Consider the following 25,011-nt stretch of genomic DNA (forward strand, 5'->3'; position numbering starts at 1 on the left):
CAAACAGAAAGCCAAAGCATGAGCAAACTCCCATTCACAATTGCTACAAAGCAAATAAATTACCTAGGAATACAACTTACAAGGGATATGAAGGACCTCTTCAAGAAGAACTACAAACTACTGCTCAAGGAAATAAGAGAGGACACAAATAAATGGAAAAACATTTCATGCTCATGGACAGGAAGAATCAATATTGTGAAAATGGCCACACCTCCTAAAGTAATTTATTGATTCAATGCTATTCCCATCAAGCTACCACTGATTTTCTTCACAGAATTAGAAAAAAACTACTTTAAATTTCATATGGAACCAAAAAAGAGGCCGTATGGCCAAGACAATCCTAAGTAAAAAGAACAAAGCTGGAGGCGTCACGCTACCTGACTTCAGACTATATTACAAGGCTACAGTAACCAAAACAGCATGGTACTGGTACCAAAACAGATATATAGACCAACAGAACAGAGGCCTCAGAAATAACACCACACATCTACAACCATCTGATCTTTGACACACCTGACACAAACAAACAATGGGGAAAGGATTCTCTATTTAATAAATGGTGCTAGGAAAACTGGCAAGCCATATGCAGAAAACTGAAACTAGACCCCTTCCTTATACCTTATACAAAAATTAACTCAAGATGGATTAAAGATTTAAACATAAGAAGAAAAACCATAAAAACCCTAGAGGAAAACCAAGGCAATACTATTCAGGACATAGGCATGGGCAAGGACTTCATGACTAAAACATCAAAAGCAATGGCAACAAAAGCCAAAACTGACAAATGGGATCTAACTAAAGAGCTTCTGCACAGCAAAAGACACTACATCAGAGTGAACAGGCAACCTACAGAATGGGAGAAAGTTTTTGCAATCTATCCATTAAACAAAGGGCTAATATACAGAATCTACAAGGAACTTAAAACAAATTTACAAGAAAAAAAACAACCCCATCAAAAAGTGGGCGAAGAGTATGAATAGACATTTCACAAAAGAAGACATTTATGTGGCCAACAAACATATGAAAAAAAGCTCATGATCACTGGTCATTAGAGAAATGCGAATCAAAACCACAATGAGATACCATCTCAGACCAGTTAGAATGTCGATCATTGAAAGTCAGGAAATAACAGATGCTAGAGAGGATGTAGAGAAATAGGAACACTTTTACACTGTTGGTGGGAGTGTAAATTAGTTCAACCATTGTGGAAGACAGTGTGGCAATTCCTCAAGGATCTAGAACCAGAAATACCATTTGACTCAGCAATCCCATTACTGGGTATACACCCAAAGGATTAAAAATCATTCTACTATAAAGACACATGCACACATATGTTTATCGCAGCACTATTCACTATAGTAAAGACTTGGAACCAACCCAAATGCCCATCAATGTTAGACTGGATAAAGAAAACGTGGCACATATACACCATGGAATACTATGCAGCCAGAAAAAAGGATGAGTTCATGTCCTTTGCAGGGACATGGATGAAGCTGGAAACCATCCATGGTTTCCAGGAACAGAAAATCAAATACTGCATGTTCTCACACTTAAGTAGGAGCTGAACAATGAGAACATATGGGCACAGGGAGGGGAACATCACACACCGGGACCTATTGGCGGGGTGGGGGACAAGGGGAGGGATAAGATAAGCAGAAATACCTAATACAGATGACAAGTTGATGGGTGCAGCAAACCACCATGGCACATGTATACCTATGTAACAAACCTGCACGTTCTGGACATGTATCCCAGAACTTAAAGTAAAATAAATAAATAAATAAATAAATAAAAGGTCAGAGCCCATTCAAATGTAAATATGATCTATTAATTAGCTACTGAGATACAGTTCCTTAAACCCCACAAGTCTAAGATGCTAATTAGGCCTGGCCCTGCCTGTGTATGGTTTGTGTCAATGTATATCTAAACACAGTGGAATTGAGTAAAAGTAGCTCTATCTTAGGGAAGAGGGCTGAGAATGAGACAGGAGTTGATAAAGGAGAGTAATGTCAATTTCACCAGGCTGACCTGGAAGGCTGCTGAACCCCTGTGTAAAGACCAGTTGTTTTTTTCAGTTGAAAATACTGAGTCTGTATAAAGAGCTTCCTTTCTCTAATAAACACTCAAGGAAAAAAATGGCAAACTTACAATTAGCATTTAACATTGAAATCACCTACCTCTTGTAACATGTTATAAACCTCTAGATGAAGCAGCACAGGAAAAAGGCCCAAGAAACATGTAACATATAACCATGACATTTCTGAGAAATGAGACTAAGATTCATCCAGAGATAAAAACAACCTAGTAACTTTCCTTGCTTCTAAATCTGTGAAGTGATTTCCTTTATGCTTCTCTTTCAGTAAGAAAAGCAAATGGATGGAAAATATTTGGCAGAAAAACGTAAAGAGTAAAACTACCCAATACTAGTATATATAAAATTACACAACCTAACTGAAAACTCTACTTTTTTTTTTTTTGAGACGGAGTCTCGCTCTGTCTCCCAGGCTGGAGTGCTGTGGCCGGATCTCAGCTCACTGCAAGCTCCGCCTCCCGGGTTCCCGCCATTCTCCTGCCTCAGCCTCCCGAGTAGCTGGGACTACAGGCGCCCGCCACCTCGCCCGGCTAGTTTTTTGTATTTTTTAGTAGAGACGGGGTTTCACCGTGTTAGCCAGGATGGTCTCGATCTCCTGACCTTGTGATCCGCCCGTCTCGGCCTCCCAAAGTGCTGGGATTACAGGCTTGAGCCACCGCGCCCGGCCCGAAAACTCTACTTTTAAATGGATTAAGAACACATATGCAAAATAACTTAAAACAAAATAAAAACAATGTTCTTTTTTAGAAAAGCACAATATACGATGCAGCTTAATAGGAAAGATTTTATATTAAGTATTGCAAATCTTAAACTCTCATCAAATTTTTAAAAATTCCTACAGGTTGTTTTCAGTCATTAAGTGACTAATGTATTTTCTAAAGGAATTCTCAAATGTTTTGCATTTCAAATATTTTAATAGTTTTATTTGGCAAAGAGGAGCCTAAGAATTTTTTTAAAAACATTTCCAGAGAGAACACTTTATACCATAAAATAAACTTGTATAATTTGGGAGGGCAAATCATCTCAAATGTATATTTTTGAATTATGTGCCAATTTTATAATTAGTACAAAAACGATAGTTGAAATATTTTAAAAATGTAAAAACCAGTCCAGGCAACATAACTATACAATCTCGCTGTAAAAGTACTTATATCGAATTCCACCCAAAATATTTTTGCAATATACTAAATTTAGTTCTTCAAGTCACTCTTCACTGCCGGCTGGCTTTTCCATTTTCTGTTGTCTCCATCCTGAAAATAGGAGGAAAAAATGAGTTGATAAAATAAATATTCATTAACATTTTTGTCTCCTTAATTATCTACCTTTCACATGAAACTTAAAATAATACATTCACAGAACAGAACATCAGCATTTTAGGAAAAGACTAACGATAGGGTTCCTCTAGCTAAGCCAACTTCATTTTACAGTGAAAATTGAGGCCCTGAGAGACCAAGTGACTTTCCCAAGGTCACATGTCAAAGGCTACTGTTTTTTGTTTGTTTGTTTGACTATACCACACTCTCCCTTTCCAAGCAAAACTAAGGAAAAAATCTCTACGATTTAGTCAGAATTTACTTCCTTTTGCACTAAATAAATGTATTTCTACCAACAAATTTTTAAAGAGGATTTCTTCTGGAAAAAAAAAAATCAAAATAATCAGATCTGAGATTTATTTTATTATAATCAATATTCTTAATATTGTATTCCTTAATAGGAAAACATTTCCCTCTGTTATTATACAGAGATTGGTATTATATCCTAAGTGGTATAATTTTTCCCTCTATAATGTTTACTAAGCATTGAAAAGAAATGCTCTAAGGAGTAAATACTTTCAGGGTTACAATCAATATAATTGAGCCTTTTACAAGCAAAAATCAAAGAGGTTAATTTTTTCTCCTTATGGGGAACATGTATTAGTTCATAATATTAGTAATAAAAAATTGCTGATTATTACAAATAAGCAATGTTTGTTAAGGTACTGTACAGGCAATTGACAAAACCAATTTTGACAATAAATAACACAAACCCATTTTCCTCTTTAAGATGTTGATACAGTTCAGCTCTGTTATTAACAGAGTTCAAACGTCCAGCAAATTCCTGATGTTTTCTGGAATTGGCAGTATTGATTCTATTACTCCACAAGGATAATAAGGACACTGGCCCTGGTGTTATATTTAAAAGGAGAGAGAGAAAAAAAAGATAGAATAATTTATTACTTCCGAATTTACAAATTTACACTTACCTTTAATTCTGTTGTTCATTTGACACAATTAAGGTAGTTAATTCTGTATTTCATTTTACACAATAAAGGCAATCATTTTCCTCTTATTCTGAAATTAATGTGTTTCAGGGTCCCCAAGAGCAACCACTAGTTCAGTGATTGATAGAAGGACTCAAATGACTACATGTAAAGTTATACTCCTGGTTAAGAATGATTACAGCAATACAGTAAGGAGACACAGCCAGGTCGGTAAGCAGAAGAATCACATGAGGTGGAGACTGGCAGAATCCATTTGCAGGCTTCCCATGCTCACTCTCTCCAATGAGTTTTATGAAGAGTGCATACCACCTCCATAGGCAAACATGCAGCCACACGTGTGCAATATTTCTGCCAGGAAAGCCTGTTTGAGTAGAGTCCAGGGTTTTTACTGGGGGCTGATCAGGTGGGTATTCTCTGCCTAACCACAACGACCAAAGTTCCAGACTTTCAGAAGGGAAGCAGGTGTTCAGTTCATTATCTGGGCAACATCTCAAAAGCCAAGTTCCCAGATGTCAGCCAAGAGCCAAACCTGCAAGCAGGCTTTTCTAATTATAATAGTCTCAGGCCTACTATGTTAACTGTTTCCTGCACAATATGATAAGGCAAAAGAATTACAAGAGCCAAAACAATTTCAAAAAAGAAGAAAAAAGAAGATTCTTACTTCCTCATTACAAGACTTAATTTGAAGTGACTGTGACTATATACATAGTCAACAAATTTCTGATAAATGTACAATACTTCAATGAAGAAAGGATAATATTTTCAATAAATGCTGGTGGAACATTAGGACATTGTATGCAAAAGGATTAATATTGACCCATGCTTTGTACCTTATAGAAAATAACTCAAAAATTGATCATGGCCTAAATGTAAACCTAAAATTACAGAACGCCTATAAGAAAATCAGCATTTGTGACCTTGGGTTAGATTTCTAACATGTAACACCTAAAGCATAATCATAAAAGCAAAATTTTTGACTTCATGTATTTGACAGGATATATTTGACTTCATCAAAATACAAAGCTTCTGTTGTGCAAAAGTCATTGTTTAAGAGAAGAACAAGTCACAGACTGGGTGAAAATACTTGCAAATCACATATCCAACACAGAACTTGTATCCAGATAAATAAATCCACTAATAAGAAAACAAACAACCCAATTTAAAAATGTACAAAATATTTTAATGGACCTTTCACCCAAGAAGACAAACAGATAAAAAATAAGCAAAGGAAAAGAGTTTTACCATCATTAATCATGAGAGAAACGTAAATTAAAACACCAATGAAATACCACTACATACCTTATAGGATGAAAAACAAAAACAAAACAAAAACAGTAACCCTGACAACAGTAAGTGGACAAGGATGCAGAACCCCCAGAACTCTCATACACTGGTGGTGGGAATGCAAAATGGTGCCACCACTTTGGAAAAATAAGTTAGCAGTTTCTTATAAAATTAGTCATTATAATACTATGTGAAAAAAGCCAATCTCAAAGGGTGGCATGACATTTTCTTTCATTTATAAGACATTCTGAAAAATTACAGGGAGCACGATTATAGGAAGAGAAAACATATCAGTAGTTACCAGGGATTCGGGAGAAGGAGAGTGAAGGATGACTACAAAGGGGCAATACAAGGAAATCTTTTCAGGTGACAGATTGTTGTGTACCCTGATTGTGATGGTGGTATGCATTGTCTAAACTCATAGAACTGTACGTCAAAAAGAGCTAATATTGTCATATATATTTAAAAATTCTTATTTTTCTTATTATAAAACTAATACGTGTTCATGAGAACAAATTTAGAAAACAATAAAACACATAAAGAAGGAAATAAAATCATCCTATTGCCACTGCTCTAACAACTAAAAATTTTACTCTTTTTTCCAGTGCCAATCTATATCAACAAATTTTTTGTTTTGTTTTGTTACTGCATCTTACAAAGACAGCTGAATAGACGTTTGCCAAATCTAGATGGCACATTTGGAATAGCCCAACCTTAAGTGCAGTGTATACAGCAGGCACAAAATTCACTTTGGGGAGGCCTGGGAAGTCATCTTCCAAAGCAGATATAACTGAGGTATAATAAAAGGCCCAGATAAGTTGCTGATCAGAAGAGATATGCAATTTAGGTTATAAAATAGAATGAAAGAAAAAACAAACACTTTTCAAATATCAGGCTCAAACAGAAAGTTACAAGGAAAGGCAGTAATGTGCAATCAAGTTGCTTCTCATATGAGCTATTCCATATATTTCTATGGTGAAAAGCATCAGGGATCCATTTAATTTAATGGTAGCTGATATTTCATCTAAGTGACAAGCTAGTACATATGTGTATGAAAACTTAAAATTGAGATCACAGTACATATGTTTATGTAATCTGCTTTAAAAAAAACTTACTCATTTACATATTCATTCAATAATTATTCTTGGGCTATATAAATACCACCCTGTGGGGTCTGGGCGTGGTAATTCATACCTGTAATCCCAGCACTTTGGGTGGCTGAGGCAGGCGAATCACCTGAGGTCAGGAGTTCGAGACCAACCTGGCCAGCATGGTGAAACCCTGTCTCTACTGAAAATATAAAAATCAGCTGGGCATGGTGGCAGGCACCTGTAATCCCAGCTACTAGGGAGGCTGAGGCAGGAGAATCACTTGAACCCAGGAGGCAGAGGCTGCAGTGGGCTGAGACAGTGCCATTGCAGTCCACCCTGGGCAACAAGAGTGGACTCCGTCTCAATAAATAAATAAATACATACATACCACCCTATGGACACACCATTATTCAGTCATTTTCTTACTAATGTGGCTTTTAGTTGCTTGCAATTTTTGCCAGTATAAATACTCTTTTTTTTGAGACTGAGTCTTACTCTGTCGCCCAGGCTGGAGTACAGTGGCAAGAATCTTGGCTCACTGCAATCTCTGCCTCAGTAATCCTCCTTGAGAGTTCTATTTGCCAAGCAATGCTGAAACACTGTTTAGAGTATACCTAAATTTCTCATCCTAATGAACAGTAGTGTATTTTGTCATATGAGAAACAATTTATCAAAAAACATCTACTTAAATCCTATTATTTTCTGGGCCCTCTAGCAAATGCCTGAAAGGCAAATATAATAAGATCACCTCAAGGGTGATCTCTGGCTTCAAAGAAACTAGTGAACTGAAGAATATAATATGTATCACTATATATATACACTATAACAAGCATATCAAAAGCAAACAAGCCTGCCTTCTCCCTAGGATGAGCTGCCAATATTCACAAGTTGGTTCTACTGCCTTAGGAGAGGCACAGTGGCAGGACATCAGGTAGTCTAATGATGGCATACCATTACACATGTATCCTAAAAAGACTAAATCTAGTTTGCCTTCAAGATAACTAAGGCCTAGAAGGATTTCAGGAGCTGCCAATCCCAAATCATATCCTTGGTGCCTAGAATTCCTTCAAGAGGAAACTAAACTTTTAACCTATAAGTAAGAGATTAAGAGGCTTTACAGTGAAAATATTGTTTATAATTATAACTACACTGAAACTCAAACACATTTTAATATAGCATTAAATGAGTTATAATACATTATTTCTAGGTTTAGTAAGAGTTTAGGGTAAAAGAGTTTGTATTCAATATCCCAGCTCTTACTATAGTATCAGGAACATAAACAGATTCAAATTTACATATGTAAAATTTCTTAAAACACAAACTTTATATACTTATTTTCCAAAGGCTTCATTAATGAAAGTATGACACTACTTGTTTCTGTTTTTAACACTGACAAACATATTTACTGCCTACATTCTCTAAGGCTGTGATATGGTTTGGCTGTGTGCCCACCCAAATTTCCACGCTGTTCTCGTGACAGTGAGTGAGTTCTCACTAGATCTGATGGTTTCATAAGGGGCTTCCTCTCCCTTTGCTCTGCCCTTCTCCTTGCTGCCGCCACGTGAAGAAGGACATGTTTGCTTCTCCTTCTGCCACGACTGTAAGTTTTCTGAGGCCTCCCAGCCATGCTGGAACTGTGAGTCAATTAAACCTCTTTCCTTTAAAAATTACCCAGTCTCCAGTATGTCTTTATTAGCAGCATGAGACTGGACTAATACAGGCTATAAACAGAGAATCTCCTTAACAGCATCCACGAATACCTAAGAACTCTTCCTCACATATACACGACAATATTAAATAACACTGTACAAAACAGAGCTTCATTGGAAAACTTTTTTTTTTTCTGAGACAGAGTCTTGCTCTGTTGCCCAGGCTGAAGTGCAATGGTGCGATCTTGGCTCATTGCAACCTCTGCCTCCTAGGTGCAAGTGATTCTCCTGCCTCAGCCTCCTGAGTAGCTGGGATTCCAGGTGTGTGCCATCACGCCCAGCTAATTTTTGTATTTTTAGTAGAGGTGGGGTTTCACCATGCTGGCCAGGCTGGTCTAAACTCCTGACCTCAGGTGATCTGCCTGCCTCGGCCTCCCAAAGTGCTGGGATTACAGGGGTGAGTCAGCGCACCCAGCCCGGAAAACTCTGTATAAACCTAGTTACCACAGCTGTACCTTACCTTTCGATTTTTCCACTTGTGGAGTTTCATCCATTTCAACAAGGGGTTTTTTGTTTGGAGGTTCTGGGGAATCAGGCGAATCTTTTATAATCTCAGCTTCAGCCAAGTCTTCTTTTCCACGCTCTAAGATTCCTTTTAATCTTTTAGAGTGACAAATAATGAAATGTAAAGTTTAAATTTTTAGAAGTCTAAAAATGGTCTAATAATTAAACTACCTTTGCATATCAACCTTTATAGAAGATGGTTAATCTCATAAAATAAACCTAGGGACTAATCAAAAACTTCAATCTAAAACCAGTAACAGAAATTAATCAATTAAATACAAGTTTCCCTTTTCCTTCATCATAATAACGTAACAATTCAGGAATTAGCTGTAAAATATAAAAAAAAGAATAATTAAATTAAAATTTAAAAGGTAGGAAATGATGTGATCTTGAGAAGAAACTGCACAATTTTGATTTTTAAAGATATGAACAAAATAATACCGAATTTCAAATTACAAATAAGTTTAATAAGTTTATCCCCATTTATTCTCTAGTCTATGTATTGTGCAGATGTATTTATGCTCTGCAAATCAGAAACTTAACCCTAAGCTTTTATAGAGTTTCATTAGAGAACAAAAACACTTGCAAAATACACAAGAGTGTACTTGAAGCTCAGTGGGATCTGAATGATAGTACTTTTTCCCTCTTACGGTGAGCCAGTTTTGTTTCAGAAGCTCAGTAGCCCTAAGGAAAACATGAGCTTCTAAAGTCAAAGAGAATAGAAGCATTCTATTATCAATGGATAAAATTATACGATTTCCAGAATTAGCTTCAAAGTATTCCTATGGGGTAGTGGTGAAGGTAGTGGATGAAGATATATATGAAATGAGATCTGCCATGAATTGTTAATCATTGAAGGTAGATGATGAGTAACTATCTGTTCTATTGCTACATATGTTTGAAATTTTCCATCATAAAAAGATGTGTTTTTGGTCAGTCGCAGTGGCTCATGCCTGTAATCCCAAACACTTGGGGAAGCCAAGGTGGGCAGATCTCCTAAGGTCAGGAGATCGAGACCAGCCTAGGCAACATGGTGAAACTCCATCTCTACCACAAATACAAAAAATTGGCTAGGCATGGTGGTGTATACCTATAATCCCAGCTACCTGAGAGGCTGAGGCATGAGAATCACTTGAACCCAGGAGGCAGAGGCTGCAGTGAGTCGAGATCATGCCACTGCATTCCAGCCGGGGTGATAGAGTGAGATTCTGTCTCAAAAAAAAAAAAAAAAATTAATTAATTAAAAAAAAAGTTACCTGGTGTTGGTCTGATTTCTGGCAAGGGGACAGAAGATATAGCCAGCTGATACGCTATTTCTAATTATAAGCCTTTACTATTTTTATTTTTTTTCAGATTTAACTTTGACATCATAATATAAATCACAAACTAAAGGAAAAGAGTATACTATTAAGGAACATTTTCAGAATAGACTGTATGCTCTTCTGTGCTTCCAAGGCCATCCTATGCCTATTTTTAAAATAGCACCTTCCACACTTTGCTGCAATCACTATTTTTGTTTGTTTGTTTGTTTGTTTGTTTTGAGACAGAGTCTTACTCTACTGCCCAGGCTGGAGTGCAGCGAGTGATCTCGGCTCACAGCAACCTCTGCCTCCCAGGTTCAAGCGATTCTCATGCCTCAGCCACCTGAGTAGCTGAGATTACAGGCATGTGCTCCCAAACCCAGCTAATTTTTGTATTTTTTTTAAGTAGAGACTGGATTTTGCCGTGTTGGCCAGGTTGGTCTCAAACTCCTGGCCTCAACTGATCCACCCGCCTCGGTCTCCCAAAGTCCTGGGATTACAGGTGTGAGCCACTGCGCCCAGCCTGCAATCACTAATTTAATTGTCTGTCTCTATCATCACACTGTATGTTCTTCAAGGGTAGGGATCTTGTGCCAAATGCCTGGCACATCCTAAGCATTCAATAAATATTTAGTGAACAGAGGAATAAAATTACATCTGTGAAGTTCACAAAACATAAAGCACATACTGATACCAAACATCATGCATTATGATTTTCAGAAGTTAATTAGGAAAAACTAACACTAACTTTGCCCCAACAGTAAAAATTCACACTTTTTTACATCTAAGAAAGATCCTTTAGATTTTAAGAATGATAAAATTACAGTAATGAAAATGAATAAACATGTATTAAATGAACTACTATTAAATCAGGTTAGAATGTATGAAAATGCTCTATGCAGAATGTGATATAACAAAAGGCACCGTGGTGCTATATCAGTGCCAAGAAGTCACCTCTCTGAGTCTTGCCAAGACTTTTCCTGTTCATAATCTTTCACTGCTTTCTCCGACTTGTCCTCTTTGTCTTCCCTCTTTCTTCCTCGTTTCTTTCGTTCTTCTTCTTCCGGGGGTTTGCTCCTGCATGCCATCAGACATTCCAAGACCCTCTGATGTTTCTCTGAGTTGTTGATATGGGCTCTGACAAGGGTTTCTAATTCATTCCACATGATACGGTATTGTTCATCTCTGCAGTAGAGATTTGGAAATACTCTTTAAATAATATTGAAGTGTCACTTTCTACTGGTAAAGTAAAAAGAAATAATGAAATGTGGACTTCCTTCCTCTTACTTGGTAGTTAATAGTGAAATTCTAAGCTATAATATATCATTTTCTATGATTTTGTATTATTTCATCTCAAACATATATATATATACACACACACACACACAAGTCCTCAAATAAAATTTACATATAGAGTAAGTTATCTTGAGAAACAGTATGTATCAAGTAAATGTGATCTATAAAGAAAATAAGAAAAAAAATCTACCTTTTAGGGCCCTTTCCTCTTGTACCAACTGTGGAAATAGGTAGAGGATCATTTTTTCTTTCCATATCAACTAAGTTGTATATTGTTTTTTGACAGTTTAACACATCTTCTTCTGTCAGAGATTCTTTCACAATAACACTGGCTAATGGAACTACCTGTTAGATTTTTTTTTAAAGAAAAAAGAAAATCTGTCTTGAAAAATAAATATCAAAACATCTAGGCAGAACTTGATTTTTGAAAGGATTTTAAAGACTATCATGGTGAAGGAATCTGTAACTATCACTTCAATTTTTAATTATTAATTCTTTAACTTTAGCAAGCTCATATATTTCACTCTTTGCTTAAGAAATGGTATAAATTACAAATTTTCTAATTTGTTTCTATAAAGAATATATAACTAATCTATAAGAAAAGTTGAAGATACTTAACACTTACCGCTTGCATGTTAAAAATGGTGGTTTGTGAAATGATCATAGGCCAGTAACGGGTGTGTTTTTCTAACTGATCTTTTGCTCGTTCCAAAGGGACCTCAAGACTTCCATCGATTTTATATCTGGGGTCTAGAAAAGGAGTTAATCTGTTTTCCCTCATAAATTCACCAAAATCCTAATGATAACCAAATAAGATAAAATTAGAAACTATATCTAATGTTTCAGTATGGATTACATGTACTAGTCTGTTTCCCTGATGTCTTCTGTCCTGTGATGTGCAACAAAACATTTTTTCTAACAGTATCCCTCAATTCCACTACTTTTTTATCCTTTCTGAACTTGAAACCTATCAGCCTTTATACGATGAAAATGAAGAAAGCCTCAAACATAAATGCATTCATGGTATGTTTTCCCCACCTTTTGTAAAAACCAAGAAACACTTTTTTCCCCCTTCTATAATTTAACTTTTCTATCACATAAAGATAAAAGAGTCAGTTAATCATATTAGAAGACTCATTTGCTTATTTAAAACTACCTTGAGCCTGGGGACGGTGGCTCACACCTGTAATCCCAACACTTTGGGAGGCCGAGACAGGTGGATCACCTAAGGTCAGGAGTTTGAGACTAGCCTGGCCAACATGGTGAAACCCCGTCTTTACTAAAAATACAAAAATTAGCTGGGCATGGTGGCAGGCACCTATAATCTTATCTACTCGGGAAGCTGAGGCAAGAGAATCACTTGAACCCAGGAGGCGGAGGTTGCAGTGAGCCAAGATTGCACCACTGCACTCTAACCTGGGCAACAAGAGTGAAACTCTGTCTCAAAACAAACAAACAAACTACCTTCACATAACATAAACATGTTAACAAGAGTTATCTGTGAATGATGAAATTATAGGTAATTTACAGGTGGGGTGTTTTTTTAAGACATCTATATTCTCTAAATTTTCTACAATAAATATTGATTAGGCTTCTCCTTATTTAAATATTATGTTTTTAAAAAAATCCTAATTAAAAAGTTACTTACAGTATATAACACTTTGTAGTTTACAAAGTATATTCATATACATATATCACACTTAGTTTTTACAACCACCTCAAGAAGTAAACAGCTATGAAATACCAAATAGGAAAGAGAGGAGGGAGAATAAAAAATCAAAATTAGAACAGAATTTCTACCAAAAAAGGACATATATTTCCTTTTATGTTCTTCCCAGTAATACAAAAGTTTATGTTATTTCAAAGTAGCAACAATCCAAATATTCCAGGTTTCTGTTTGCCATTTAAATTACTAGAAATTAAGTTTCACCTAAAATATTAGTTCAAATAAATTTATTATTTCCTACAATTCCAGCGTGTCATTGCAATTCAGATACATCTCACTATACACTGAATATAAAATAAGATTAAACAATGATAAATAGAACTTTTGAGCAAATATTGCAGGAAATTCACCTAATTAAAATAATAATCAACTTCTTCCAAATCTCTTTTTTTCCACAGATCTTAGCATTTAACGAGCACTTGATAACTACTTGCTGAATGATGACACATTCAAAACTTAAAATTTATAGATATTAGAGTCTTACTGTAATCCGGTAGTCTGTAACTCTTCCTCCACATCCTTCACTAATTGAAGGCGGATCTTCTAGAATGGATCGAGAACTGCTAAGGACGTGCAAAAAAATCTCTCCTCCATGGCTACTAAGCATATGACTAATGACTTTAGAACCTGATTTTCGTGGTTGTTCCAGTAAAACAGAACGACCTGTCAAAAATAAGATTACACTATCAGTAATGAAACTCAAACGGGCTCTCATTTATTTCCTTGAGATTTACATCTAGATTTTTTCATTTTATTTATTGATCCCCGTATTTTAACCTGCATTGCTAATTTAGTGTATCTACTCTTCCATGCCTAAAAATCTGAATTCTAGCCTTAACTATATCTTAGTTACTCCAAGGTTACATAGTTATACAGTTTCCCACAACAACTATAGTGGTCTCTGAAATAATACATTTGGCTATATGGTTCATCCAATTTACATGTACATATTAAATTTTCCTCCTGGACCTCAAGAAGAAAAGTGAGACAACTGCTCCATAATCCTCAGGTTATTAATGCTACAGAACATTTAGGGAGAAGGCACAGTCCCAGTTCACTTACATAACAGTTCCTCATCCACACTGTAATCATAACTACTTTCTATTCTACATGTCCAAATGTTAATCTGAATTGCACCTAGTCTGATAATCAAATTATGCTTAATTAACAATGACATAACCTTATGATAAAGACAGACTGACTCTTTAGATCACTAGTTCCAAAACCTGAGATGATCATAAGAATTACCAGAGAAGCTTTTAATTTGGAATCCAATAATTTAGACTTGTAAAAAAAATTTCACACAATGAAACCACAGATTTAAGGTCATAGGTAAGAATCATATGGTATAATATTAAAAACATAATATTTATTTATGATAAAGGTATCGTGTTCAAGTTAAGTCCATCTTTGCTTTGATTTAAAATTCAGTGGGCCAAGATAAATAGTCTACATTATTCCAGCTTCTATTTTATTTTTTTAATCTATTTTCTAATTATAGCTTCTAAAACAAATCAATTTAGACTCTAAAGGTCAAATTTTTAAAATAGAAATACAATTTTATTAAATAAAACTTGCTTAGATATAATAGCCTGAAAGCCAAACCTACAGTCATCTTTTAAATGTTAGTAAAAGCTGTTAAAGGGTATTTCAAATTACATAAGTTTAAAACAGCTTTCACAAATAAATGGCAAAGCTATAGTGATGAAAATAGCTTTCCAGAGTTCATACTCTTAATAATTTCACTCAAATAATAATTTAATAATAATATAAATAATTCAAATAATATAAATAATTTCAGGCAAAACCATTAAATGATGAAAGTTACCATTTAGAAGAAAATTAGTAAGGCAGGAGGAAGGTCTACTATTTACGTCTACAGGTGAAATCCGATAAGCTCCAGTACAATAGTGTAATTCTGAAATAGAAGAAAACACTGATTTGAAAGAATATAAAGAAATATTCCCACAATTAAAAGAAAAAAAAAAACTTGTTCACTGAGTTCATTGAGTCCTGAAACAATGAAAAACGAAAATGCAAAACAGAATCAATTAATTGACCCCCACATAATACCTGAAGAATCTTTTGATTTAGTCTTTTTCAGTTATTCTTAAATACCTACCAATGTTATTTGTCCTTGGTGTACACCACTTTAATGTTATCGTTTCTTTAAACGGGCCTTCTCGACTGCCACCACCTAGGTGTGAATCACCTTTAAAAATATGTCAGAGACATTACACATTGTATACATGTATCAAAACATCACACGATATCCCATAAATATGTACAATTATGTGTTAATTTAAAAAATAATAAAAGCGGCTGGGCATGGTGGCTCACGCCTGTAATCCCAGCACTTTGGGAGGCTGAGATGGGTGGATCACGAGGTCAGGAGTTCAAGACCAGCCTGGTCAAGATGATGAAACCCTGTCCCTACTAAAACTACAAAAATGTGCCAGGCGCAGCAGCAGGTGCCTGTAATCCCAGCTATTCGGGAGGCTGAGGCAGAAGAATCACTTGAACCTGGGCAGCAGAGGTTGCAGTGAGCTGAGATCGCGACACAGTACTCCAGCCTGGGCAACAGAGTGAGACTCCGCCTCGAAAAAATAATAAAAAAAATAGTAATAATAAAAGCAAAAAAAGTAATAGAGCAAACTGGGTGTGGAGTAACTGGAACTCTGTACTGTTTTCACAATTATTTTGTAAATCTGAAACTACTCTAAAATTAAAAGTTCATTTAAAAACAACAATGAAAAAAATGTCAGAGAAACACTAACATTATCAAGTAGATCACAAGCTTCAAATTGTTTACCAAGATTTCCAAATGAGGTTAAACTCTGTAAGAGAAAATATCTCTGAGACAACATCTTTTTATCAGGTCCCCTGGACAAATACCAAATAAAGTATAGATATTATCTATAATTAAAATAAATAGTAATTTTCCTCCACATTCATTATTAAACCAATCATTTAGGTCACTGCACTGAAAGTCAATAGCGAAAATTTAAAAAATTTCAAGCATCTACAACTGCTCTTCCCTGCCCACACTATTAAATGATAAAATGACATGGTTAAGTACTCAGAAAAAGATTAAGGAATCTAAAATGCACACCTATACTGAATTCTAGTAAGTTTAGTTAGAAGAAACACAAACCAAGGGATCTGGAAAGTAAATACATAAGGAGATATTAATCTAATAATAATAAACAAATGTGCAACCATAAAGCTGACAAGGCTTTGAAGGAAATATCTAGTGCTATGAGTGCCTAAAGAGGGAGATTTGTCCTATTCCAAGACACCAGGGGAAGTTTCCTTGCGAAGTGAAGACTGGTCTGAGTTACAAGGGGATGAGTAGAAATTAACTAAAGAAACGGACCCGATGCAGTGCCTCACATCTAAAATCTCAGCACTTTATGAGTCCTAAGTGGGAGGATTGCTAGGGGGTCAGGAAACCAGCCTGGGCAACATTGTGAGACCCTGTCTCTATGGAAAAAATACAAAAATTAGCCAGGCTTCGTGGTTTGCACCTGCAGTCCCAGCTACTCTGGAGGCTGAGGTGGAAGGACTGCTGGTAGCCCAAGAGGTTGATGCTGCAGTAAGCTATGATCACACTATTGTACTCCAGTCTGAGCAACAAAGTGAGACTCCGTCTCAAAAAAAAAAAAAAAAAAAAGAAATAGAGGAAAGACTACTCAGGCAAAAGAACAGTAGATACCAAGATATTGTGGCAGGAGGAAGCATGAAAAATATTAGATCTGTGTGGCTGAAACAGAGAAGATTAGTATGTTCTGAGATGAGAATAAAAACGGGGAGGGGAGCAGACAATGAAGGGCCTTGGAAGACATTAAACAGCTCTGTCTTTTCCTAAGGGCAACAGAAAAGCATGGGCAGGGGGCAGGTTTAAGGTCATGAGAACATGGTCAGGATTAGCATTCTGAAAGTTACTGTAGCTGGAGGGTAAAGAGTAGATAGGGACAGGCCATTTAGGAGGCTACTGTGAGATAACAGGTAAGAAAATGAAAGGCTGGATTAGGGAAATGTTATTGGTAGCTGAGATGGAGATTTTGATGTACGTGAGAAATATTAGTAGATGAAATCAAGAAAATGTGATGATGGATTAGATGCCTCAGAAGTGATTCTGAGGTTTCCGCCTTATATAAATGAATAGACAACAGGGCCATTCACTGAAAAGGGAGACTAGTTCAGGTGGCAAAGCTCCTAAGTTGTTTTGGGCATGCTGAGATGTAGGTGCCTGAGAGACATCTAAGAGATACAATTAGGCAGCAGAATATAAAGATCTGGAATTTAGGGGCCGGGTGCCATGACTCACGCCTGTAATCCCAGCACTTTGGGAGGCCAAGGCAGGCGGATCACGAGGTCAGGAGATCGAGACCATCCTGGTTAACACAGTGAAATCCTGTCTCTACTAAAAATACAAAATATTAGCCAGGTGTGGTGCCGGACGCCTGTAGTCCCAACTACTCGGGCGGCTGAGGTAGGAAAATGGCGTGAACCTGGGAGGCAGAGCTTGCTTGCAGTGAGCCAAGATCGTGCCACTGCACTCCAGCCTGGGAGACAGAGTGAGACTGTCTCAAAAAAAAAAAAAAAAAAAAAAAAAGAAGGTATCTGGGCTAAAGTATAAGCCTACTCACCAAGACCCAGCTACCCTGTTACCACCTCAGTAAAACTTGCCTAACTCTTACTGGCACCACAGGCAGCCTCCTGTGTGCTCCCACAGTGCTCTGTTCCCATTGTTAAAATAAATTTGACACATAGTGTCCACAAGTAATGCAAATAACTACAGGCCAAGTCAACAACTAACTATTTTAAAGAACTATTTTGTGTTACAAAGGATATTTTTGACATTTTTGTAAGTTTTTTTTTTTTTTTGGAGACAGAGTCTCACTCTGCTGCCAGGCTGGAGTGCAGTGGTGCAATCTCAGCTCACTGCAACCTCTGCCTCCCAGGTTCAAGCGATTCCCCTGCCTCAGCCTCCCGAGCAGCTGGGACTACAGGTGCGTGCCACCATGCCCAGCTAATTTTTTGTATTTTCTAGTAGAGACAGGGTTTCACCATGTTGACCAGGATGATCTCTTGACCTCATGATCCTCCTGCCTCAGCCTCCCAAAGTGCTGGGATTACAGGCGTGAGCCACCATGCCTGGCTCATTTTTGTAAGTTTTTAAAATAACATTTTAAAAATTGATATAACATCACAGGTTCATAGCAATTTCCATGTAATATATTTTCAAAAACAAGTTCTCTATATTCCTTTGTTAAATGTTCATATATTTCTGTATCATAATACTTTCTTTCATGTTAGCAACTCATTAGGTTTATTCTAAGATTCCTCAGATATGTAACAAATGTCAGGACTGGCTCATGATTATGCTTCAGAAGATGCATACAACATAATCAAAGTCAACTGTTTCTCTGGCAGCATCAATTTACTAGAAAACATTCTAAAGAATTTAACCAAATGTCAAAGCTTAAAAGCTTTTAAAATGACCTTCAAAGTCTTAAAATTTTCATTGTATTTTAGAATTGAATGGAATACTACAGCTCATCTAATCCAGCATCTTTAATTCATAAGCATGCAAACATACATCTAGAAACATATGGGACTTGCCAGTTGGTGGCAAAGCTTTAGCTAAAACTTATTTCCTAACTCCAGAGTCTTCTCCCCTAAACCAAGCCAATACAGTTGCAGAAATCAGTTTGGGAGATGAGATCTATGGACTGAAATAATTTTTAGAGGAAAAAAAACTAATTTAAATTTCCAAATTTAATTTCTAGGCCAAGTTGAAAGTCTATCACTCTTTCGAGTTTGCTCCTATTCTTTTCCCTTCCTCAAGGTTGTCTGCCTGCAAATGAAACTGTAATGAGTTTGAGAAAGCCATGGCTATCTTTCTCAGTATTTGTTGTATTAGCCCAGTCTTTTCTGAAGTAAATTCCACAGGACACTAGTTCCATGGCCATTAATAGGTGATATTGACAGATAAGTTTGCACAGGGATGAACTATAGTCAGTCTGGCTTGTACTGAAGAACTTCTCAAAGCTGTTACAGTAGTCCCCCAACTTTGCTGTGTCGCTTTCCATGGTTTCATTACCTGTGGTCAACTGCAGTCCCAAGATATACATGTATTTTTTGAGATGGAGTCTCACCCTGTTGCCTAGGCTGGGGTGCAGTGGCATGATCTCGGCTCACTGCAACCTCCACCTCCCGGGTTCAAGAGAGTCTCCTGCCTCAGCCTCACAAGTAACTGGGACTACAGGTATGCGCCACCACACCCAGCTCATTTTTTAAGTTTTAGTAGACATGGGCCTTTGCCATGTTGGCCAAGCTGGTCTCGAACTCCTGACCTCAAGTGATCTGCCCACCTTGGCCTCCCAAAGTGGTAGGATTACAGGTGTGAGCCACCACGCCCAGCCTGCAGCCCAAAAATATTAAATACAAAAGTCCAGAAATGAACAATTCATAAGTTTTACACTGCATGCTATTCTGAGTAGCATGATGACGTCTCACACTAGGCCACTCTGTCCTGCCTGGAACATGAATCATTCCTTTTCCAGCATATCCATGCTATAAACGCTACGAGCCCATTAGTAGCCTTCTTGGTTATCAGATCCATGGTCGAGGTATCATGGTGCTTGTGTTCAAGGTCCATAGTAGCCTAACGCTATGTCACAGTACCTATATCATTCATCTCAGTTTATCTCATCATGTAGGTATTTTATCATCTCACATCATCCCAAGAAGGATAAGTACAGTACAGTAAGATATTTTGAGAAAGAGGGAGAGAGACCAAGAGACTACATTCATATAACTTTTATTATAATATATTGCTAAAATTGTCCTATTTTATTCTTATTGTTCTTGATCTCCTCCTGCTTTGCCTAATTTATAAATTACACTTTATCATAGGTATGTATGTATAGGAGAAAACAGTATATACAGTATAGGGTTCGAGACCATCTGAGGTTTCAGGCATCCACTGGGGTTCTTGGAATGTCTTCCCTGAGGATATGGGGGCTACTGTAATATGCTTTCATATGTTAGATCATACAAAATAATACTTTCAAATGTCTCTTACCACTTTTCAGGAAATCTACATGTGCATCTTTGTGATGAAGTAGCTCCACATCATAATTGGCAGATGTGTTAGCATGCTGTTCTTCCTTGAAGCAAAATTTCAAACATTTAAAAAAACATGGTTTTGCTTTCAAAATAATAAAATCATTAATTATTCATTTTGCTTTTTGTTTAAAATGAGGTCAAATACATTCAATAATAATTAGCTAAAACAATGGGATAATCTATTTAAAGATGCAAGTTTTCCATGCAACATAAACTCCATTAAAAAACAACTGGCCATATACAGGTAATACAGTATTTAATGATTTTTTTACATTATGTCAGAATTAACAAAGATGACTAATTCAGAAATTTTGAATTTTTTTTACTCCAAATGCATTGTCTTGCCAATATTTTTAATATGCAAATATAATGTAATTGAAATAATTTACATACATTTAAAGTGAAATCATTGTTAAAAAGAGGAAATAGCATCTTTAAATACCTACAGTGAATTAGCAAATATCAATTATATAAAATACAAACTAACAAACAAGTTTAGTAACTTGTTTTCAGTAATAGGAAATAGGAATTTCAACATTATCTATTTACCAAAAAACACAAAGATTGAAGAGTCACACCAGTAGCACACAAATATGATCAAAATTAACAGGCAAGCTATCAGAGTATTTTTCTTATAACGTGACATTATATATATTAAAGTGTACCTATTATGTTATTTACTTCTGCATCCAAAAGGTTCTACAGGGTAAGCCTAAAATTTGTAGTGAAAAACCAGCCAATGGCATTAAGAAATAATGAAAAGATTATATTTCTCATGCTATTTATTATTCATAATATAGTGGCAGAAAATAGAAACTGGAATGTAAGAAAAATTTGAATTTTCAGATATAGTGGCTACTTTATATTTGTAAACATAATCAATACAATTAAATTCAATTTCACTCAGTAAAAACTCATTTGAAGCTTACTACAGGCCAGCCACTGTGCGAGCCCTAGAACAACTTAATGATAGCGTTAATATGATGAAAAGCAACAGGTAGCAATACGTTCCTTAAAAAATCCACCAGTAAAATCACAGGGCTCACATCTACGGTCTTTCAGTTAGAGAGTAATAAACTAATTTAAAACTATGAGCTATTTTCCCCTAGTTAGACCTATTAGCTATAGACACCTTTATACCGAGTGGGCAACATCAAAAATATAGAGAATAAAAGATCCACTAGAATACACAAAGTAAGCAAAATCTAATAACACAGCTGTCAGGGAAAGAATCACAGAATAATAATTTAAAATAGAAATTGTATTTTGATGAAAACAATGAGAGCGTTTTGTTTTTGTTTTTGTTTTTGTTTTTTAAGAGAGCTCACATAACATGTTCTTTTAGAAAACAAAAATATAGCATTTTATTCTGTGATCCTTTCCGGTTGCTTTTCAGTATTTACTGACCTGGTCAAAGACATTGAATGTGGGCTAGCAAAACAGAAAATACGATATGGGGAGAAAAGGTAAAGGTTCAATTAAAATAAATAATACATGTCCAACAATTTTTTATTTTTATTTTTTTATATTGAGATGGGATCTTACTATGTCGACTAGACTAGTCTCAAACTCCTGGCCTCAAGTAATCCTCCCATCTCAGCCTCCCAAAGTGCTGGAATTACAGGCATGAGCTACCGCTCCTGGCCTCAAACAAATACTTAAAAAGCAAAGCAGTGCTTTCAAAACAGCAGGAAAAAAAACTGCCTACCTTCATTGGAATATTTGTAATAGTAGTTGAAGCCAAGTCAAAATGTTGCTGTACTAAAATATTCAGTTTGGTAGCAAGATGCCGTCCTGCACGAACACTATGAACTTCACTGGTTAAAACTGGGGACAACTACAGAAAAATATGCAAGAAAAATTATCCACAAAATATTAATTCATTGTAACCTACTGCTATTTTACTATAAATCCATTAAAATTAAGTATTTTTAACTTTTTAGAAGTTGGAAAAAAAAGGTCCATAAATTAACCATGACAACTATTTTAGCGATATATTTTCATGCACTCATTCACTCACCACATATGTATTAATCAGTTTGCTAGATACCAGAAACTGAGTATATTGAACACAGCAGTGAATAGACATGATCCCTGTCCTCCTGAAATTTACAGTGAAATATTTAAATAGATTTCTTTATAATTATTACTTTCTATCTATATGCAAAATGGATTTGAAGGATACTGTAGAAAAAATAATTTATTTTGTTGAGAGGACAAAACCCTGCAGATAAAACTAAAAGAAAGAATGTAGAAATCACTACAAAAATTTCTTTCTGTCATCAATAAATAAGGCAGCTAGAAGTAGTGTACAACAAGATAACACAAAATCTTACTCATTCCAGGGCAATAATATTAATTACAAATAAATTTTCATTATCATAAAATAAAGCTAACATTGCCACATTATCAAAAGAGGCAGAAAAAAGTTAATAAAAAAGAGGCTTACACTGGAAACCACTTAAAAACAGTTTCCAGTTTTTAACTGGAAACCACTTAAAAACACAATGATAGCAATAATGACTAAAAATACCACTTAACTACAAAAATTCATGGACTAAGGTAATACTCGCGATGTTTATATTAAATAATGCAAAATGAAAAATCAGATATATAGAATATATCTACATTTCTAAACATAAATTACTGATAGAGAATATTATGATGTGGATCCATTTAACAATCAACAGGATCATCTTTTCCTTTAAAATTGTTCAAACTTATTTAAAAGGTAAAACTAACGTTGGAAAATAAGATTTTTCCCTCTGAATGTGTAAAATTAATTTTTTATTGGAATATATTTTTGTTTAAGAGTGTATTGCTTCTCTAATAAGGAAAAATATTTTTATAGAATAAAAATAATCACTAAAGTAATTAAAATTTTAGGAGCAATACAAACTATGTATGGTTTGTAATACTTTTTGATAAACATCAAGAGGCAGGCAGAATAGAAAACACTTTAAAATCTACAATTAGACCATAAAGAACCACCCTAGATGTCTTGCCATAGAGGTTTACTTTGAAAACTCAAAATATTTTCTTGGCAGAAAATATTGGTAATGGATCATTTTAATAATAACCCTTCTCAGTATTTATTATTATTAACCACAATGGTCTTTTCTTTCATTATTTCAACACTCACCTCTTTTTTAGAACGATCAGATACAAGGCTGTCTTCACCAACTGGGTAGGTATGGATCAAGACCAACTCACATTTTTGAATCTGCATGAGACTTAAAGAGAAATTTTTGACTTAAAACATAAGAATACATAGTATGTAATGAATTCAGGCAGGTGAACTATTAAAACCTTAACGTATTAAAACAGCATATTGCTACAATCAGATATTACTCTTAACCCAAAAGCTAAATATTAGATAGGCAGTATATGCAATTGCTGTACCAGTATGAACACTTAATGAGTATACAAATTTAATTTAAATGCAAAAAATAATAATTTGCTGTGTTTGAAGGATAAAATAAAGATAAAACTCTTATAATTAAGTATAATTTTCAATAGACAACTGCAACAGTAAAAATGAATAAATATTGTATTAATTTCCCTTATACTAATGTTTCTTAAGGATAAAATCAGGCAATACTAACCATTAGCTATAATTAGTTATTTCCAAGAATATAGGATTGGTAATGCTAAAAATTTCCCCCAACTTTTTATTTTGAAATTTCCAGACCTACAGGAAAGTTGAAAGAAAAGTACTATTAAATGAACAACCATATGTCCTTCACCTAGAGTCACTGTTAGCTATATTTGCTTTCTCTATATACTATAACTAAGTAGATACACACTTTTTAATTAAACTATTTGAGAGTAAGTTGCAGAGGGCTTGACGTGCAGTCCTAAACACTTCAGCATGCTTCTCCTAGTGAGAACAATCCTACTCATAACAATACTATGACTGCACCTAAGAAAATTAATAATCACTCTAAAAAAGTCCACATTGCAATATCCAAACATGTCTTTACTAGCTGTGACACAATCACAAATATACATATTGGTCTCTGCTCATGCTTCCTAGCACAGAGCTCCTGAAATCCTTGTAACTTCCTAAATGACAGGGGCGCTAGGAGCATCTTTTGCTCTAGCATTTGGTTTCTGACCCCAGTTCTTGACACATAGCTCTTAAGTTCCTTGGAATTTCCTGGGTGACAGGAACATCTTTTCTTCTACTGAAGCAACTTTAGTGGGATCCTGGACAGCTCCCCAATGGGGTCTGGACACCAGAAAGAACAAGCAATGATTAGAAGCTCAGCAGCATTCAGCCCCGCTCTGCTATCCTCCAGAGAGGGCAGAGAAGCTAGATAGTGCGTTAATAATCAATCACACCCAAACGAAGCCTCTATAAAAATCCCTACGTATGGGGCTCAGAGAGCTTCTAGGTTAGTAAACACATCCATGTGCTGGGAGGGTGGTACACCCTAACTCCACAGGGACAGAACCTGATGCACTTGGGATCCTTCCAACCTCACCCTCTTCATGTGGCTGTTCATCTGTTTCCTTTATAATAAATCAGAAAACTGAAATGTTTCCCTGAGTTCTATGAGCCCATCAGAACAAAGTATTGAACGTGAGGAGGCGATTGTGGAAACACCT

General features: G+C 35.7%; 1 protein-coding gene across 16 annotated transcripts in view; it reads right to left on the reverse strand.

Annotated features, from left to right (window-relative positions):
* Window positions 1-2,986: 2,986 nt before the first annotated feature.
* Window positions 2,987-25,011, reverse strand: part of INTS13 (integrator complex subunit 13) — a 33,181-nt gene continuing 11,156 nt past the window's right edge. For 2 of the 16 annotated variants that reach the window (XR_012420093.1, XR_012420094.1), the window contains exons 6-17: window positions 23,543-23,633; window positions 22,109-22,237; window positions 20,357-20,441; window positions 15,386-15,475; window positions 15,092-15,181; window positions 13,748-13,926; window positions 12,163-12,287; window positions 11,728-11,882; window positions 11,196-11,426; window positions 8,897-9,036; window positions 4,119-4,254; window positions 2,987-3,342 (exon numbers count right to left, since the gene is read on the reverse strand). Coding sequence is in view for 11 of the 16 variants with exons in the window: in XM_015430542.3 (XP_015286028.1) it covers window positions 3,303-3,342; window positions 4,119-4,254; window positions 8,897-9,036; window positions 11,196-11,426; window positions 11,728-11,882; window positions 12,163-12,333; window positions 13,748-13,926; window positions 15,092-15,199; window positions 15,386-15,475; window positions 20,357-20,441; window positions 22,109-22,237; window positions 23,543-23,633 (1,555 nt within the window). In the remaining 5 variants the exon portion in view is untranslated. Of the gene's footprint in view, window positions 3,343-4,118; window positions 4,255-8,896; window positions 9,037-11,195; window positions 11,427-11,727; window positions 11,883-12,162; window positions 12,334-13,747; window positions 13,927-15,091; window positions 15,200-15,385; window positions 15,476-20,356; window positions 20,442-22,108; window positions 22,238-23,542; window positions 23,634-24,005; window positions 24,087-25,011 lie in introns of those variants that run through there. The other 14 variants (XM_005570426.4, XM_065523925.1, XM_015430542.3 and 11 more) reach the window with 9 other exon arrangements.

The sequence above is a fragment of the Macaca fascicularis genome, chromosome 11 (genome assembly GCF_037993035.2).
Source record: "Macaca fascicularis isolate 582-1 chromosome 11, T2T-MFA8v1.1".
In the NCBI taxonomy this organism is placed as follows: domain Eukaryota; kingdom Metazoa; phylum Chordata; class Mammalia; order Primates; family Cercopithecidae; genus Macaca; species Macaca fascicularis.